The sequence below is a fragment of the Rana temporaria genome, chromosome 11 (assembly GCF_905171775.1).
Source record: "Rana temporaria chromosome 11, aRanTem1.1, whole genome shotgun sequence".
Classification (NCBI taxonomy): Eukaryota; Metazoa; Chordata; class Amphibia; order Anura; family Ranidae; genus Rana; species Rana temporaria.
This window is the reverse complement of record NC_053499.1, coordinates 55726370-55745371: the sequence shown is the minus strand read 5'-3', so window position 1 is coordinate 55745371 and position 19002 is coordinate 55726370. Positions and strand designations below refer to the sequence as shown.

At 46.1% G+C, this 19002-nt stretch overlaps 1 protein-coding gene across 2 annotated transcripts in view; it reads left to right on the top strand.

The window, feature by feature from the left end:
• ATG2A (autophagy related 2A) overlaps positions 1 to 19002 on the top strand; it is a 168824-nt gene that overhangs the window by 961 nt on the left and 148861 nt on the right. For both annotated transcript variants that reach the window (XR_005744186.1, XM_040328557.1), the window contains exons 2-4: positions 14149 to 14311; positions 17464 to 17616; positions 17773 to 17875. Coding sequence is in view for 1 of the 2 variants with exons in the window: in XM_040328557.1 (XP_040184491.1) it covers positions 14149 to 14311; positions 17464 to 17616; positions 17773 to 17875 (419 nt within the window). In the remaining variant the exon portion in view is untranslated. The remainder of the gene's footprint in view (positions 1 to 14148; positions 14312 to 17463; positions 17617 to 17772; positions 17876 to 19002) is intronic.

Here is a 19002-nt window from a genome sequence, read left to right as displayed (position 1 = left end):
TTACAATTAGGAAGAGGAGGTCGTGGTTAAGCCGTATTTTTACAGCAACCCGACTGCTCCCCATTTTGCTGCAGAGGCAGTGGTCCCGGGGCGTACACATGGTGGTCCCAGGGGGGGTAAACATGGTGGTCCCGGGGCGTACACATGGTGTTCCGGGGGCGTACACATGGTGTTCCGGGGGCGTACACATGGTGTTCCGGGGGCGTACACATGGTGGTCCGGGGGCCGTACACATGGTGTTCCGGGGGCGTACACATGGTGTTCCGGGGGCGTACACATGGTGTTCCGGGGGCGTACACATGGTGTTCCGGGGGCGTACACATGGTGTTCCGGGGGGCGTACACATGGTGTTCGGGGGGCGTACACATGGTGTTCCGGGGGCGTACACATGGTGTTCCGGGGGCGTACACATGGTGTTCCGGGGGCGTACACATGGTGTTCCGGGGGCGTACACATGGTGTTTCGGGGGCGTACACATGGTGTTTCGGGGGCGTACACATGGTGTTTCGGGGGCGTACACATGGTGTTCCGGGGGCGTACACATGGTGTTCCGGGGGCGTACACATGGTGTTCCGGGGGCGTACACATGGTGTTTCGGGGGCGTACACATGGTGTTTCGGGGGCGTACACATGGTGTTTCGGGGGTGTACACATGGTGGTCCCGGGGCGTACACATGGTGGTCCGCGATCCTTTGCTTCATGGCCGTGGCAGGAATTGCACTCCTTGTCATGCTTGGTGAGCGAGACCCTTGCAGGTAAACATGGATGTGCTGCCATTGTTGTACCATGGCTGTGCAGTATTTTGGGGGTTAATTACATTCGGCACATTCAGGCAGCTTGTAAGATATTCTGAACAATTTCAAAGTGCATTTAAACCAATTGAAGGAAGGGGCATTAAAATATAATCTACCGCCTATCTTTATTAACAAACAGTGGTGCTTTATTGAAAGAATACAATTTATATAAGATGGAGAGTCGGTGCATCAGCATTACCATTTTCATTGAATAATGCAACTGAAATATAGACATAAAGAGATGACAGGGTCCAGTGTGGGCACACTACCCACTAGAGTCAGTGCTGGCCTAATTTCAGGACATGGCACATCATATAACATTTTACAGAGACATCAGTGTTAATAAGATCAAGTTGCTTCCAACACTTGGACATACACATTATTGTAGAGGAGTTTAAGTCAGTGTCCAAGGTGACCCTACCACCTATCTTTAAGCCTTTTTCAGGATGGACCATGTTCAAATCTAGTTTACAAGTGATAATGAGATCTACCAGCACATTGTAAACTCACCAGCCCCCTCTATAAAGCTAGTCAAAAGTTATTTCCCTAAAGCTGCGGTCATATTGCTTACCTGTAATGAGGAATTTCCCAGTTTATGCTGCTTTGTGTGGAAATTTTCTCTGCAGGGTACCCGGTCCTTATCCTGGCGCTGCACTCCTGGCATGGTGGGGGTTATAGCTTCAGGTCTTTGGGCTTAAGTCCCCTGTCACACGGGGTGGACTGTGTTTTTGAGCAGCAGGGGATCTGTCCACTGATCCCACTACTGATCAGAGCAGAGTGGGTCCGTTTCAGGTCCAATTTCAGCCCGAATTTTTGGCTGAGTTCCAACCAGAAGACACACAATTCACACTGGAGCCTCAGTGGAGATGTGTGAACCGGCTCTATAGAGAACCGGTCACAAGCTCCTGCTATGCGAATTGGATGCGGAGAAAGCCCACATCCAATCCACACTAGTGTGAACCCAGCCTTAGGCTGGGTTCACACTACTACACTACTTTCATCCTACTTTGCTCTGCTACATTGGTCCTACATTTATCCTACATTGGTCCTACATCCATCCTACTTTCATGAACAGGATACTACTTTGGTCCGACTTCAATGATATTCAATGGGCCTGAAGTAGGATCAATGTAGGACCAAAAGTAGTACAGGGAGCATTTTCAAAGTCGGACCGACTTGTGTAGGACGCTACAAGACGCTCTCATAGGGAAACATTGAACACAGAGCAAAGTAGGATGAAAGTAGTGTAGTAGTGTGAACCCAGCCTTAGGGATTGAATTGGAGGGAGGAAATTGTAAACGGACACAAATCCGCTTGCACCCATTGGTCCATATGGGGTGAATGAACTGTCTGATAAGGTCCGCCTAAAAAACTGACAGGAGGATCTGATTGGACTTTTCCAGTGAAAGGGCCCTAACTGCATTCAAGAGGGTCCAATGGGGATCTGCCCCCTCCTCCACGCTCATCCATTGGAGTAATGACAGGATTTTAGGGATTGTGTTCCCTTCAGTGTGAATGGGGTGGAGCAGGTTCTTGTCAAAGTGTCTTGAATGCAGTTCAGCCCAAAGACCCAAAACTACTAACCCCGTCGTAATGGAAGTTCAGTGCTAGGCAGAGGATCAGCACCCTCCAGAAAATATTTCTAATATGAAGCAGCAGCCAACATGGCATGGAACATACTTCAGTATAGGTAAGTGATGTGACTGCAGCTATAGGGGGACATTATATTTTTATTACATTTCAGCTTTAATCACTTCAGCCCCGTAAGGATTTACCCACTTCCTGACCAGGCCATTTTTTGGAATACGGCACTGCATCGCTTTAACTGACAATTGCGCGGCTGTGCAATAAGCTCATATTGATTGGCTTGCACAAAAGTTATGGCGTCTACAAAATAGGGGAAAGATTTATGGCATTTTTATTATTTTATATTTTTACTAGTAATAGCGGCGATCAGTGAGTTTTAGCGGGACTGCGGCGGACAGATCGGATACTTTGACATTTTTTTGGGACCAGTGACCTTTTTACAGCGATCAGTGCTATAAAAATGCACTTATTACTGTATAAATTACACTGGCAGGGAAGGGGTTAACACTAGGGGGCGATGAAGGGGTTAATTGTTCCCAAGGGAGGTGTTTCTTACTGTGGGGGGGAGTGTAGTGACTAGAGAAGAGAGAGATCACTAGGAAAAGTTGATCTCTCTCTACTCCCCTGACAGAACGGGGATCTGTTTGTTTACATTGACAGTTCCCTGTTCTGCCTCTCTGTGGAGCAATCGCAGGGGGCCGGCGGACAGCGCGGCTGCCAGTCCCGTGCATCGGCTCTGGCGATGTGTTGCGCGCCCGCTGTATTTATTACACAAACCGAGGTACCCGTACGCAATTGGCACAGTAGAGCTGGTCGGCAAGTGGTTAAAGTAGAACTAAAGGCATTTTCATTTTAGGTAGCGTAAAGGAAGGTTATAACACCTGTCAGTTTTTTGTTTGTTTTTTGCCATTTGCGTCCCATTGGGGAGCTTTCCCTTTACTTCCTGTCTCATAGCCAAACAGGAAGTGAGAGGAAATTTCTCCAAATTGAGGGAATCCCTGCTTGTCACTGAAACTATTGGAAGATTTTCCCTTTTATTGTTTTGTGGACAACCCAACATTTGTGGATTTCTTTTACTTTCACTTTTGATGTTGATGGTAAACAGACAATTAGACCTTTTTCACACTGGGGCATTTTTCAGGCGCTTTGGTGTTAAAAAAAAAGCGCCTGAAAGAAGCCTCATCTGCAATCCCAATGTGAAAGCCTGAGTGCTTTCAGAGCCCTTTAACACTGCCAGCCCCCGAAAAACGCTGGTAAAGCAGCGCTAGGACCCCTTTCACACTGGGCGTTTTTCAGGCGCTTTGGCGTTAAAAAAAAGCACCTCAATGAGAAGGGGGCTTTAGGAGCGGTGTATTCACTGCTCCTAAAGCGCTGCAAAGAAGCTGCTTGCGGGAATTTTTTTGATGCCCTGCCAGCGCAGCACCTCAGTGTGAAAGCACTCGGGCCTGAAAATCGCTTCAGTGTGAAAGGGGTCTTAGAGAGGCCACAGGCAGCAATAAAAACTGACAGGTGGTCTAATCCCCCTCCTCTCTATCCCAAAAAAATAGTTTTGTGTTTAACTTTACCTAGAATGGCTAGGCAGGTTTTTTAAATGTGTAAAAGCAGCAAGTTGTGTATCTCTGTTTAGGTTCTGCTGTGTAAATGGGAACATGTAAGAGATATAAAACTGCTTTTATCCCTATTTGACTGCAACAGTGTAAATACGTGTTAATCTTCAGTTACACTAACAATGTGCTCATTGGGCAAAAAATAGATTTGTGCCATCTGCTTCCTTTCCAGTATTGGAATCATGTAGGACTGTATGGCGATCATTGTCCCGGACAGAGACGGGCGTTTCTGATTGGTGTATTATGAAGGCATTTCAGGTGAAAGTTGGAGACTATTTACCACTTGAACAAGGTCCAGGTTTTTCCCCATGATACGGATCTCTAGTCAGCCTTACTATGGCCTGTCCTCTCTCTCTAGACAGCTGTTGGGAATAAGCCAGGCAGCCAGGCACTTGGTAGTAATAAAGAGATGGCGTTTGTCATTTCCAGCATTGGAGCCGCTGTCAGGAACAATCGGACCTTGTGAATTAGAGAAACACGGGTACAAAAATCCTACTAGTTTCCTTAAATGAAATCTGTCACAACCTCTTTCTGAGCATGTGTTACCGGCCTGGGTTGCTTATCCTCTGGTTTCCTTTCTAAGGTTTCCCTCCATGACCAAGCATGAAATCCATAGAAACGTCTGCATACTAGGTCCAGGTCAATATTATTGAAGCCTGACAGCCAGTCATAGGACAGAGAAGGCTTGCCGCTCCAGGTGAGATAAGAAAGCCCAAGGCCCCTTTCACACGGGTGGACTGTTCGGATCTACTGTCAGTTTATTAGGCGGACCTGAACGGGCGCTCCGTGCACCTCTATGGAACCACGGATGTCAGTGGTGACATGCCCGCTGACATCCGACCCGCCAAAGTGTGTTGACATAAATAAAAAGCGCATTGCAACACATGAGACTAATTTTGATGCACTTTCATTTATTTCAATGGAAAAAGCATAGGTGTAATTCCAGTCTAAATACCCAATCGTGTGCAAAGAAAATGTCAAAATGTGGACTTTTGCTAGCATATGATTGGCTATTGAAAGTAGAGCTGGGCGATTTTTGTCCCCCAAAAAAATCAGCGTTTTAAAAAAAAAAAACTTGCTTTACGATTCGAATCAAGATTTATTTATTTTCCTGATGGACACCACGCCGGTCCTAAGGAGCTAGGGGCAAGAGTTTTTAGGCAAGGCCATGGCTTCGGCCTAATCCGCCGCGATCCTTGGAAAAGGCCGTGGACTAGGCCGAAGCCGCGGTCTCATTTAAAAAATCCTGCCCGCATCTCGCCGTGATCCTGGGAAAAGGCCGTGGACTAGGCCAAAGCCACGGGCTCGCCTAAAAAATCTTGCCCACAGCACGCCGTGATCCTGGGAAAAGGCCGTGGACTAGGCCGAAGCCGCGGGCTCGCCTAAAAAAACCTGCCCGCCGCGATCCTGGGAAAAGGCAGCGAGGCCGTGGCTTTGGCCTAGTCCGCGGCGTCCGGCCTTGCGGCCTTTTTCCCAGGATCACGGTGAGCTGCAGGCATGATTTACTAGGCCAGGCTGCGGCTTTGGCTATGACTAAGCACTAGTTTCAGTGCGAAACGCGTCAGCAGTCGGGTTTTATTTTATGTTGCTGTGATTTGTAGTGCTGTCCTTTTTTTAATAAAGGCTACAATTTTTTCAGAGTTCGGCTGTCCAGAAACAATTTTTGTTCCTAGTCAGCGGAGCGCCGGTCCTATGGGGGGAAAAAAACTATTTGGTCAAAATCTGAATCGATTTGGCCTCGCAACTCGATTCACGACTCAAATACATTTTTCACAGCCCTAATTGAAAGTGAACACAGCTTCGCCTGATTCACCTTGTTGGATAAACAAGCTCTATTTCTTTAGTAAATGAATCCCAATGCATTAAAACCAGGTTAGCATGATGGCCAGGCAGTGAGCATTTTCAGAAGTCGGCAACTATAGCCTCTATTTTTCTCCTAGACTGGACCTCCGGTCATTTTTTCATCTTCCCATCTATTAAAGCGGTAGTTCACCCTCCTTCACCCCATTATTCCATTACTTTCGGCATCGTAGCGCGAGCTACGGTATGCCGGTCTTAAATTTTTAAACCCCGTACTCACTGTGCTATTGTTGATTGAAGAATCCGACTCCCGCGGGGAATGGGCGTGCCTATGGAGAGGGAGGATGATTGACGGCCGGCTCTGGCACGTCACGCTCCCCGAAGACAGCCGGAGTAGGTCTCGGCTATTCACAGCGCCTGCGCACAGGCTATGCGCAGGCGCCGTGAATAGCCAAGCCTATTTCGGCTATTTCCGGAGAAGCGTGACGTGCCAGGGCCGGCCGTCAATCACCTTCTCTCACCAGAGGAACGCCCATTCCCCGGATTCTTCAATCAACGATACCGCAGTGAGTACGGGCATAAAAAATGTAAGACCGGCATACCGTAGCTCGCGCTACGATGCCGAATTTAATTGTCTAATAAAAAAAAACTTTTTTTTTTTTTTTTACAGGGCGAACCCCCGCTTTAAATCTTCTGCCCTTGTCGTTTTAACTTTGGATAATCATTTTTTTCTTTTTTTTTCTGCCAGTAAATCACTTATACAGCCCACTTCCTGTTTCTTGTCTGGGAAAAAGCCCAGGATTATGACACCATGCACAGCTCTCACTCTAGTGAGGGTTTGCCAGGAAGGGGGATGAGTCATAAGAGGGGGGGTGAGTCATAGGAGGGCCAATGAGAGCTGGAGGAATGCCTCTGTGTAAAACCAGGAAGTGAACAGGCAGCAGCTTCAGCTGCCCACAGTTAAAATGGTTGCAGCCAGACTCTGTGGAGGGAGATTTCTGCAGCATATTTGTCAAGTACAGAATCACAGTATATATAAATAATATGCAAAGTGGTTGGAGGGAAGCTTCAGAATGGCAAAGATGTTTTTATTACAAATGATGTGAGCAGACTGCAGTTCCTGTTCAGTCAGTATGCAAACATGTCATTTATCCCATGAATCTCGGTCTGGCATGTCTACACGGTGTTCTCATTTTACACGCAGTTGTAAGCAGGGCCGTCCCCAAGAACGTTTTAGAATCTGCTGATTTATTTCTCTTGCTAGATTACTTGGTTTGCATACCTCCTTCTAGATTGCCTTTATTACGTCAGCATAGTAACTAGCTCAGTGTCCTGGTGACTTCTGAGTAAAATATTTCACTTACTCCTGAAAGGCCCGAGTGAGCTCCAGGAAATCCTCAGCTGTTACTCCGAATCTACTATTCAGAGGACACAATGTGCTGAACTGTCAGATTTCTCCCTAGAAATGAACAGTTCAGAAGTTCTTTGTGTACACACACCATACAAAGGCTGCCAGTGGCAATAATCTGCCACTCTACTGCTTACCTGCCAATGTCACCTACAGAAAAGGATTTGTTAGAAAACAAACACTGACATTCCATCTTCTGATGACGTGGTTTGTGGACTGTTGTCCTGAGATCACTAGGAAAATCCAATTCCATGTTGTCAGCTGTACACAATCAGTGTGATGGTCCCCTCCCTTCCTGAGACTTGGTGATCGGCCCAGGACAAACTCGGCCCTCTGCCTTGAAAACAAGAGAATTCCTCTCCCTTTTTATATCGCGCTCACAACTTCAGATTGGGTTATGCTCCTATCAAGTTGCATTGCTGCTCAAATATTTTTCCCCCCTAATGTGTATTCCTTGTTGATCTGCTCATGCATTTATTTGAATCTGAGTAAAGATTGCAGTGCTATAGAGCAGATTGGGACACTGCACAAATAAGTTTAGGACCTCTTTCACACTGAGGCAGTTTTTAGCCGTTTAAGCCAGGGCTCGACAAATCCCGGTCGCCATGGCGACTAGAAATAGGGTCCTGGCGACTTGGCTTGGAAGGGGAGCTGGCGCCATCTGGTGGTGAGCCGTTGGTACTACAAGTTATTAGATGGCAGTGAAAATAGTGAAAAATGACATTAGAATTGCTGTTTAACTTGTAATACCAATGGCCACCACCAGATGGCGCCAGCTTACACATCTGGTGGTGGCCATTGGTATTACAAGTTAAACAACAATTCTAATGTCATTTTTCACTATTTTCACTGCCATCTTCTTCCCTCTAATTAGAACCCCCGAACATGATATATATATTTTTTATCCTAACACCCTAGAGAATAAAATGGCGATTGTTGCAATACTTTCTGTCACGCCGTATTTGTGCAGCGGTCTTACAAGCACACTTTTTTTAAAATGAATGGGCAGCGCTTCCAAGGTGCCTGAAAAGGCATGGGCACTTTTAACCCTTTGTTAACCCCTTCTTGGGGGTTAAAAGCTCCCCACCCGCGGCCAAAAAGCGCCACTTTAACCACTTGCTTACTGAGCACTTAAACCCCCCTCCTGCCCAGACCAATTTTCAGCTTTCAGCGCTCTCACTCTTTGAATGACAATTGCGCGTTCATACAACACTGTATCCAAATGAAATATTTATATATTTTTTCCCCCCACAAATAGAGCTTTCTGTTGGTGGTATTTGGTCAACTCTTCGGTTTTTATTTTTTGTTAATTTTTTTTAAAAAGACCGAATTCAAAAATAAAATATACAGAACCGTTTTATATTTTGTTATAAAATTTTGCAAATGGGTTATTTTTCTTCTCCATTGATGTACGCTAATGAGGCGGCACTGGTGGGCGGCACTGGTGGGCGGCACTGATCAGCACTGGTAGGTGAGAGTGATGGGCAGCACTGCTAGGTGGCACTGATTGGCACCACTGGTGGGCATTGATAGGTGGCACTCGTAGGTATTGATGGGTAGCACTATTTTGCAATGGCAGGTGGTACTGGTCGGCACTGATGAGGCTGATGTGCCTCTTCCACTGGGGACTGATGTCCCTTCCACAAAAGCCAGTGATCGGCTTTGATCACAAAAGAACAATTACAGAGCTTTGTTTACATCACGTGATCAGCTGTCATTGGCTGACAGCTGATCCTGTGGTAAGGGGCCAGGACCAGCCCCTTAATCAGATCTGTGATCACCCGAGTTTTAGTGACTCGGTGATCACAGCGTGCCCTGCAGGGGGTGCTCGGGGAGCGTGCAAAGGGTAGGACATCTATTGACGGCCTCCCGGAAATTCAGATCCGCACTGTAGCCATCATTCGGCTATAGCACGGACGCCTACTGGTTAAACAGCGGTAAAGCGCAATTAAAACTAGCAGCGCTTTACCGCTAATGGACCCGCCGCACCAGTGTGCAAGGGGTCTTACCGTTTACTGCTACTGCTGAGTATTGGGCAAAGGAAAGTCTACATCAGGGGTACCCAAACTTTTCAAACAAAGTTTACCGTCCTTTAGTCTTTAGGGGGGCCGTATTGTGGCCAGTGGGGGTAGAAAATGTCCTAGTCCCAGCATTAGTGAGAGTAATCTCAAGGTTAGTGGTCAGTTGCATAGCGCCTGTGGCTAGTATGAGGGGGAATGGTGCCCCATCATTGATATTAGTGGAAGGATAAGTGCCCCATCATTGATATTGGTAGAAGGAGAAATAGTGCTCTGTCTTTATTGTCAGTGGCAGGATTTATGCCGCATTGTTGGTATCAGTGGGAGGATTACTGCCCCAAGGGCCACATAAAGGCTGCATCCAGCTCATGTCAGCACAGTTTGGAGACCACTGTGACTTTAGCTTCCCTTTCATAAAGCCACAATCAGATGACGAAACGTGTAAGGGTATGTCCACTTGACGTTATCACACACAGGCAGAACAGGAAGTGAATTACACATACCTGTAACCATTGCTGATGGGGGCAGTTCATATTTTAAAAAGGCAAAGGTCTCGGGTGCATTATATTTGTGAGTGTTTTTCTAGCATTTCTTTTAATAAATAGCTTTCATAGTGCAGTATATTTAATAATCAATCCTGTTTTGGTTTCTTTGAGCTGAGATTGTTTGAGGTTAAGGTGACATACCTTTTTTATATATATATAATAGAAGACCAATACATCTGCTATACACCAGAGCAGCAGCCCTATTTAAATGGCCAGGAGCATTTTAGCGTTTACTTAAAGGGGTTGTAAAGGTACAATTTTTTCCCCTGAATAACTTCCTTTACCTTAGTGCAGAGACGTGTCCACTGACACCCGCCTGCCATCCGATCCAACAAGATCCGCTCAAAACAGACGGATGGCGATACGTTCACCATACGTCCAGCGGATCGGATAAAAAGGGACATGCTGTCAGTTTTCATTTGCTCTCCCCTTAGAGAACAGCGGGGCTCTGACAGGTCCGTCCCTGCACAGTGAGTGGAGACGGACCTGTCATCTGCCTGTTTAACGTGGATAAACAAAGCGATCTCCCGCTAAGCTGGCAGAATGCGTCCAACGGATCCGCTCCATGGTAACCCAGCCTAGCTGTCCTAATCTATGGCTAGCACCAAAATGAGTCTATATACAATGTGAGGCACTGGCGGCTGCTATCCTCTGACTCCAGGACAGGTAAGTGTGCTGATATTAAAAGTCAGCAGCTGCAGTATTTGTAGCTGTTGGCTTTTAAGATTTTTTTTCGGCGGAGATCTACTTTAAGCAAGTTTATATCTGATATCTTGTGTGCTTTTAACCATTGAGAATAAACCGCATTGCTTTAATACTGCACTTAGGTGGCGCTTCCCCCTCCTCTTTCTTTTAAAATTACACAAGAAAATGGAGATGCGATTGATAACTTATGATCCGAATTTGAAATTCCCTTCCCCCGTGTGCGGTATATCTATCAAATGAGTCGTCGGCTATGGGTCGAGTCTTCCTACTGGCAGAGGTCTGTTGGAAAGGAAATTGATGATTTATTAAATGGTATATGGCCACCATAAGACAGTAAGTGAAGCAATATGCGCAGTCCCAGTACTCATCTAAAAAAGGTTTTACGTGGACCTTGAAGTGATTTAAAGCCAAACTCTGGGAAATAAAAATAGAAAAAAGAATCATTGCAGTGGAGCTGTGCCGGCACAGCCTCGCTTGTTTATGTCAAGGGGAACAATAAAATGATAGATAGAGAGATAGATATAATGTATATTCCCATGCTCCTCTGCTCCTCCTTGCAGCATCTGCACCCCCACGGTCTAGATCACGGGTCTTCAAACTACGGCCCTCCAGTTGTTCAGGAACTACAATTCCCATCCTGCCTAGTCATGTCTGTGAATGTCAAAGCCATTTAGGAAAAAAAAATACCTTTACAACAATAGAGATGCCTCTGCCTGAAATGGTATTAAACCCAAAAGAAAATACCGTATTTATCGGCGTATAACACACACACTAACTTTAAGAGGGAAGTTTCAAGTGGATGCAATCCCGTATTTTTTTTTCTTTTGTCACAATGTAGAGTATAAGATTTCCTATCATCTGTGCCCAGTCTTGCCACAAAGAGTTAATCCAGCTCTGAGCAATCCTCTTTTTTTATTTTTTCAGTGAGATAAACGGACAAACAGGAGAAAACTTTTGTCCGTTCTTTCCCCTTGCTGTGAATGACGGGTTATTTACATATCTCATGCACTAGCTTGAGACAGGCATTATTTTTTAATTCCCACCTCCCACTCCTTTTCTGAAGTCATGTGGTTACTTTTCTGGATTTTGACTGGATGTTAGCGATCATAGCAGAATTTAGTGTAAGCAATACACAGGAAAAAATGCATGTTGACAAGGGGAGTGTAGAGGTGGGCGGGGAGTCTACTGACATCATGACTCCACCCACGAGCTCCAGACAACAGACCCACCCACAGAATCTGCAGTTTTTCAGTTCTTGTGACAGACAGAGGGGAAACATTTGACAGGTAAGGATACATGCGGCTTGTATATCCTTATAGATCAGCACTATGGCAGTAGTTTAGAAAGCATGAGAGTGGGTTTACATCCACTTTCAGGAAAAAAAAATCCACAGCCCCCTGCTTATAACACGCAGGCACAGTTTACCCTCTATTTTCAGGGTAAAAAAGTGAGTGTTAGGCCCCTTTTAGACGTGCTGATCGTATGTCCGCTTTTTCATCCATCCGTTGCGGATGAAAAAGGGACATGCATTGGTCCTTATGTGATTGCGGGTGTCAGCGCAATCACATAGGGATCAGATTTTGCAGACGAAAAAAGGTCCTATTTTTTCTTCCGTCTGCGGATCGTATCGGATGAACACGGACACATGGTCTGCGTTCATCCGATCCCCCCCATAGGGAAGAGCGCAGAACGGTGTGCGGGGACCACCCTGTCAGCCCCCGGTGCATTGCCATGAAATGAGATTTGCCATGGAATGAGATGGTCCGCCTCCATCTCATCCTATTGGCTCACTCATGTCACGTGACAAAACATCAGTCACAGCTAGGCTATCATAGGGAGAGGATCTCCTCTCCCTGTGATAGCACTGTCAGCAGCGTGCCTCCCGCCAGCGCTAAGTACACCCCGCGCCCGCAGCTCTACTCCCCGTCCCCCGTCAAGGCTCAGGGAACGGGGCGAGTCTACGCTATTAGCGTAGACCTAGCGTTGGCTACGTTAGTAGCGTAACGTAGCCAACGCTAGGTCTACGCTAATAGCGTAGACTCGCCCCGTTCCCTGAGCCTTAACAGGGGACGGGGAGTAGAGCTGCGGGCGCGGGGTGTACTTAATCGGGGGAGTAGAGCTGCGGGGGACGGGGAGTAGAGCTGCGGGCGCGGGGTGTACTTAATCGGGGAGTAGAGCTGCGGGGGACGGGGAGTAGAGCTGCGGGCGCGGGGGTAATTAATTGGGGGAGTAGAGCTGCGGGCGCGGGGTGTACTTAATCGGGGGAGTAGAGCTGCGGGCGCGGGGTGTACTTAATCGGGGAGTAGAGGTGCGGGGGACGGGGAGTAGAGCTGCGGGCGCGGGGTGTACTTAATCGGGGAGTAGAGCTGCGGGCGTGGGGTGTACTTAGCGCTGGCGGGAGGCACGCTGCTGACAGTGCTATCGGGCTATCACAGGGAGAGGAGATCCTCTCCCTATGATAGCCTAGCTGTGACTGATGTTTTGTCACGTGACATGAGTGAGCCAATAGGATGAGATGGAGGCGGACCATCTCATTCCATGGAAAATCTCATTTCATGGCAATGCACCGGCTCAGTGGGGATCAACAGAGCGATCCCCGCTGAGCTTATGGACACACGGAGGCGGATCATTACCCATGTGAAAGGGCCCTTATATGCCAATAAATACAGTATTTATTATATTGCAACTTACCAATTTTTAGATGTGATGACTGCATTAGTTTTCTTTTTTTGTCTTTTCTTTCTTTTCTTTTCACCTGGTGATTTGGCTTGCAGATGTATTAATTGCCGGGTTCACACAAACCATTTACCACTAACAGTTTCTGACAACGATCAACGTTTATTTATGTAAAACTTTTTTTATCCTAAAACGGATTTATATAACTGCTTATAAAGTGTTGGGCCCCTCTTACACTTGCGCGACTTGTCCTGCGACTTGGGACTGCAAAGTCGCATGAAAAGCCGTACCCTACGATTTTCCAATGAGTACCATTCATATCTGTGTGACTTTAAGTCACACTTGTACTACTTTTTGTCCGACTTTGATGTGAGTTGTGGTCCATAGACCTCAAGTCTACGCAGGCACTCCCTGAAATCGCGTCAAAACCGTGTCCGCTCAATCGCGCGATTTTGAAGTTGCGGTAGTGTGAAAGGGACTTTAACTGGCGTTTTGTCTTCAATTCGTTAGTGCATCTAAATCTGTTAGTATATCTAACCCTCCCCTCCCCCAGACTGACAATGCTGTTGTCCAAAGGAATAAAAGACTAAAAAAAGAAAACAAATACAGCTGCCACACCTAATGATTGGTAAGCTGTAATACATTAACTACATTACAGTACATTGGCACTTGCTTGTGCAATAGAGTTGTTTTGATGTATATGAACATAACATGGACAGTCATCCATTCCTAAATTCCATTGTAGCGGAGAGGTAGTTGGATTACACACATACTTTTCCAGTGAGTAGATGGAAAGCAATGAGATTGTTTGTGTATTACTAATAATATGTGCACTCTAATCACAGGCCCAATGTAGTGTTTGTTCTCCTTTGTCTCCATATGACCTTTTCTCATTCACTTGTGTGTCTGACATTCTTCCTCTTCTGTGTGTCATGCAGTATTAATCATGACTGTTCTTCTCCCGGTCTCATTATTCACTCTGCTCTCTTTTTCTATGTCCTCCATCAGTCAGTGAACGACCTCCTGGACTCGGCGGGGGCTCCACTTGAGATTATTGATGGATTCATCGGCAGTATCTCTGTTACGATCCCATGGTCGGCACTTGTCACTGAAAACTGTACATTGGAAGTATCCAAACTGCAGGTTACATGTCGTCCAAAGTACAGAGCGGGTAAGAGTCAACAGAGCTGACATTTTGGTGTCTTCTAGTTAAAGCGGGGGTTCACCCAAAAATCAACTTTCTGTCACTAGATCCAGCATACTGCTGACATCTGCAGTATGCTGGATTTTTTATTTTTTTTTGTACTTATCATTTTAGCCGTATTTCTTCTTCTGCACAAAAGCGGCGTATCCTTCTGGTTATAGGCGTTCCTAAATAAAGCGCAGTTGATTGACGGGCTTGGATAGCGCGTCACACCTTCCAAAAAAAGCCGCCGTGACTCTCGGCAATTTACGGCGCCTGCACAGTCAGCTCTACACGGCAGGTGCAGTATAGCGCCGTAAGCAGCCGAGAGTCACGTCGGCTATTTCCGGATGGCGTGACGCGCTATCCAAGCCCGTCAATCAACTGCGCTTGATTTAGGAACGCCTACTCCCCGAAGGATTCCCCGCTCGGAGCCGGAGAAGAAATACCGCTAAAACGATAAGTACAAAAAAAAAAAATCCAGCATACTGCAGATGTCAGCAGTATGCTGGATCTAGTGACAGAAAGTTGATTTTTGGGTGAACCTCCGCTTTAAGGGGGCTGTAAAGGTACAATTTTTTTTTGCCCTAAATAGCTTCCTTTACCTTAGTGCAGTCCTCCTTCACTTTCCTCATCCTTCCATTTTTCTTTTAAATGTCCTTATTTCTTCTGAGAAATCTTCACTTCCTGTTCTTCTGTCTGTAACTCCACACCGTAATGCTAAGCGTTCTCCCTGGTGTGGAGTGTCATGCTCGCCCCCTCCCTTGGACTACAGGAGAGTCAGAGCGCTCTCTACATTACGGATAGAGAAAGGAGCTGTGTGTTAGTGGGCGTCCTGGCTCTTCTGTAGTCCAAGGGAGGGGGTGAGCACGACGCTCCACACCAGGGAGAAAGCCTTGCATTACTGTGTGGAGTTACAGACAGAAGAACAGGAAGTGAGGATTTATCAGAAGAAATAAGGACATTTAAAAGCAAAATGGAAGGATGAGGTAAGTGAAGGGGGACTGCACTAAGGTAAAGGAAGCTATTTAGGAAAAACAAATTGTACCTTTACAACCCCTTTAATGTTCAAGGTTAAAGTGATTGCAAAATGTATTTTTTTTTTTTTTTAAATAACAAACTTGTTTATACTTACCTATTTTGTGCAATAGAAGGCCTCTTCTGGGGTCCCCCACTGGCGCTCCTGGCTCCTCTTCTTGGTGTGTCACCATAGGAAGCCATTTTCTGTGGTGGCACACCAGCAGGCTTGATCCCAAGCTGCATTGCCTGCATCCATCGACACAGACTGTGTGGCTTGGCTTCATCCCCTGCTCCCTCGTTGCAAGATTTGACTGACAGCAGCAGGAGCCAATGTCTAAGCAAGACTGTGAGACTAGGGAGAGCTGCTACAAATGGGCACAGCGCTGGATTGAGTGATGGCTCAGGTAAGTATAAGGGGGGAAGTGGATGGGGAAGTCCATATTACTACCTACCGTATTTTTCGAACTATAAGGCGCACTTAAAATCCTTTCGATTTCTCAAAAATCGACAGTGCGCCTTATAATGTGGTGCGCCTAATATATGGTTGTATTGAGCATTACAGACATACATGATAGGTTTACAGCATCCACTCACATGTAAATAGTAGAGATCCGGCATGTAGATCATGGAAATAGTCTGTACTGTAACGTCCTTCCGCGCCAAATGTAAGCTGTAAAATGCTCCTATGCCCCTCTATGTCGAACCGTCCGTATAGCAGTGGAACTAGCTGGTACGGTGACACTGTTGAAAGCGAGGCATGGGGCGCAGCGCGAGCCACGGTGACGTCACTGGAATGCAACGGCATTTCGGAGCTGGCGCTTGCGTGTGACAGAGGTGTGTGCATTCATTCATTAATTTTCTATACTCGCGTGCGCCTTATGTATGGAAAAAAATCTGTTGACAGGCGCTCAATGATAGTGCGCCTTATAACTCGGTGCGCCTTATGGTCCGAAAAATACGGTAAACATTTTTTTTACCAGAGTTCCAGTCAGCAGCTACAAAAACTGTAGCTGCTGAGTTTTGAAAAACAGCCACTCGCCTGTCCCGCTATCCATTGGTGTGCTCAACCAATGTCTTTGGTCCCTGGTGCCGCCGTCTCCACTATGGGCACCCGGCTGTGACACCCTGCCACTTTATAGCCTGGTGCCTGCTGCACATGTGCGAGTCGCAATGCGTATTGTGAATGGTGGATGCAGTCTTCTGGGACTCGTCAGTGTGCTAGAAGACTGCAGGGGGAGGGAGGGAGGAGAACTTCAGTTTCCGATTGCCGCAGAGGTGGGAACGGAAGTGGGAAGCGGGTATCACGTGACCGGCCTGACGATTGCGCTAAATCTGTATTTACAAGCCTAGGTTTTTTTATAAAAGACTACTTCAGTGTGCTATGCCTAACTATAATAGAGGGCCTGGCAGGGACCATTTAAAATAATTTATTTGTAAAAATAGCGGCGGGGATGGGAAGAGGGGGGCGAAGTCAGGGACACAGACATGGAGCTGACAGGCAGGGAGGAGGGGGTGAGGGGGAGACGGGATAGCTGAAAGCAGGGCTACGGATGGCAGAGGGATGCACTCAGACCGGTCAGGCTTGGCTTGGCTTTAGCCTGCCCATACATGGTTCAAATCTTGAAAGGGGCCTGCAGAACCAGCCAAGATTTGAACCGTCTATTGCAGACTTTTAATGTAACTACAGCAGGAGGACACAGCCCCAGAGAAGACATAGAGACCTAAGACCAGGGCTTTTTTTCAGGGGGAACTTGGGGGAACTCAGTTCCACCACCTCTGGCTCAGACCCTTTGGTGCCTGCTCACCACAATCACTTGTAAACACAGAAGTCTGGTTTCTGTGTTTACAAGTGACAGCTCTGCACTCTGTGTGTAACCCCCTGAACTCTACACTCTGTATGTAATGCAATCCTGGTATTTAATGCCCCTTAAGACCTTTCTACTGTTTGTGAAATCTGAACGGGGTCGTCGTTGAGTTCCTGCACCTATTTTCTGTGAAAAAAAGCTCTGCATAAGACCATATTCACATATAGATAGATGTATCTCTAATATCATATATATTATTTTCTATTTTGTGTTGTGAAGTGTAAGTCACATTTTAATAACTTTTAATGTATCTAGCTTCTGGTGGAGCAGAGTCCCACAGCTGGTCCTCATGTATGACCACCAGCATGCAACTGGCCCAGGAGTGTCTAAAAGAACAAGCAGAGGAGCCTTCTGAACCACCACAGCCTATTGAAGGTCTGGAGATGTTTGCCCAAACTATAGAGACAGGTAAAACCTTCATTTCTTGTTCTGTTAACATTGTGCCATGGGTCTGTAAATATCCTGTTATCTTTTTTATTGGCTGTCTTTGTAATGAGAGGGGATGGATTCATACATCATTGTGTTCTCACCTCTGTGTCGCCTTATGTCTTCCGTCTTTTTCAGTGCTGCGGAGGATTAAGGTGATCTTTTTAGATACTATTATCAGGATTGAGAATATGCCAGTAGACTCTGACACAGGAACAGCTCTTGAAATACACATCAAAAGGTCAGTTTTTTCAGTAGTATCTTTTATGTTAATCCTACTGGCTGTATTTGCTTTCCTACCTGGCTTAGTATTTCTCCTGCTTTAGTGTTTGTCTTGTACTGTTTATTTGTACTTTTGTTACTTTCCTAATGTACAGTAAAACCTTGCTCTGAGAGCGTTTTGCAAGACAAGCCAGATTTTTAAATACATTTTGCCTCGATATACAAGCGATGTTTTGATATAAGAGTAGCGTCAATGAATAATAAAGGGGGAAAAGGGAAGCACTCACAATGCCACATCCGTATTAATGGGAGGAAAACATAGAAGGGGTAACCAATGGTCAGACTTTAACCACTATTGTGCCGCACGCCGTCAAATGACGGCGGGTGGAATACCCTATTGTTCTGACAGGACGTCATATGATGTCCTGTCATTTAAAGCCTCTAGGGCGCGCACCCGTCGTGTCACTGGGAACACAATGCGCGTGCCCGATGGCCGCCGGACACCCGCGATTGCCCAGTAACTGAGCAGGGACGTGGAGCTCTGTGTGTAAACCCCAGTCACCCCCCTACAGTTAGAACACTCAATAGGCTACACATTTAACCCCTTCCCTGCCCCCTAGTGGTTAACCCCTTCCCTGCCAGTCACATTTATACAGTAATCAGTGCATATTTATAGCACTGTTCACTGTATAAATGTGAATGGTCCCAAAAATGTGTCAAAAGTGTCCAATGTGTCCGCTATAATGTTACAGTCCCGAAAAAAAAACGCAGATCGCCGCCATTCCTAGTAAAAAAAAAAAATCATTATGTCCCCTATTTTGTAGGCAATGTAACTTTTGCGCAAACCAGGTTATTGAGATTTTTTTTTTTTTTTTTTTTTTTTTTACCAAAAATATGTAGAAGAATATGTATCGGCCTAAACTAAGAAAATTTTTTTTTTTTTAAATGGGATATTTATTATAGCAAAAATTAAAAAAAATATTGTGTTTTTTTTCAAAATTTACGCTTTTTTTATTTATAGCCCAAAAAATAAAAACCACATAGGCAATCAAATACCACCAAAAGAAAGCTCTATTTGTGGGGGAAAAAAAGGACGTCAATTTTGTTTGGGAGCCACGTTGCATGACCGCGCAATTGTCAGTTAAA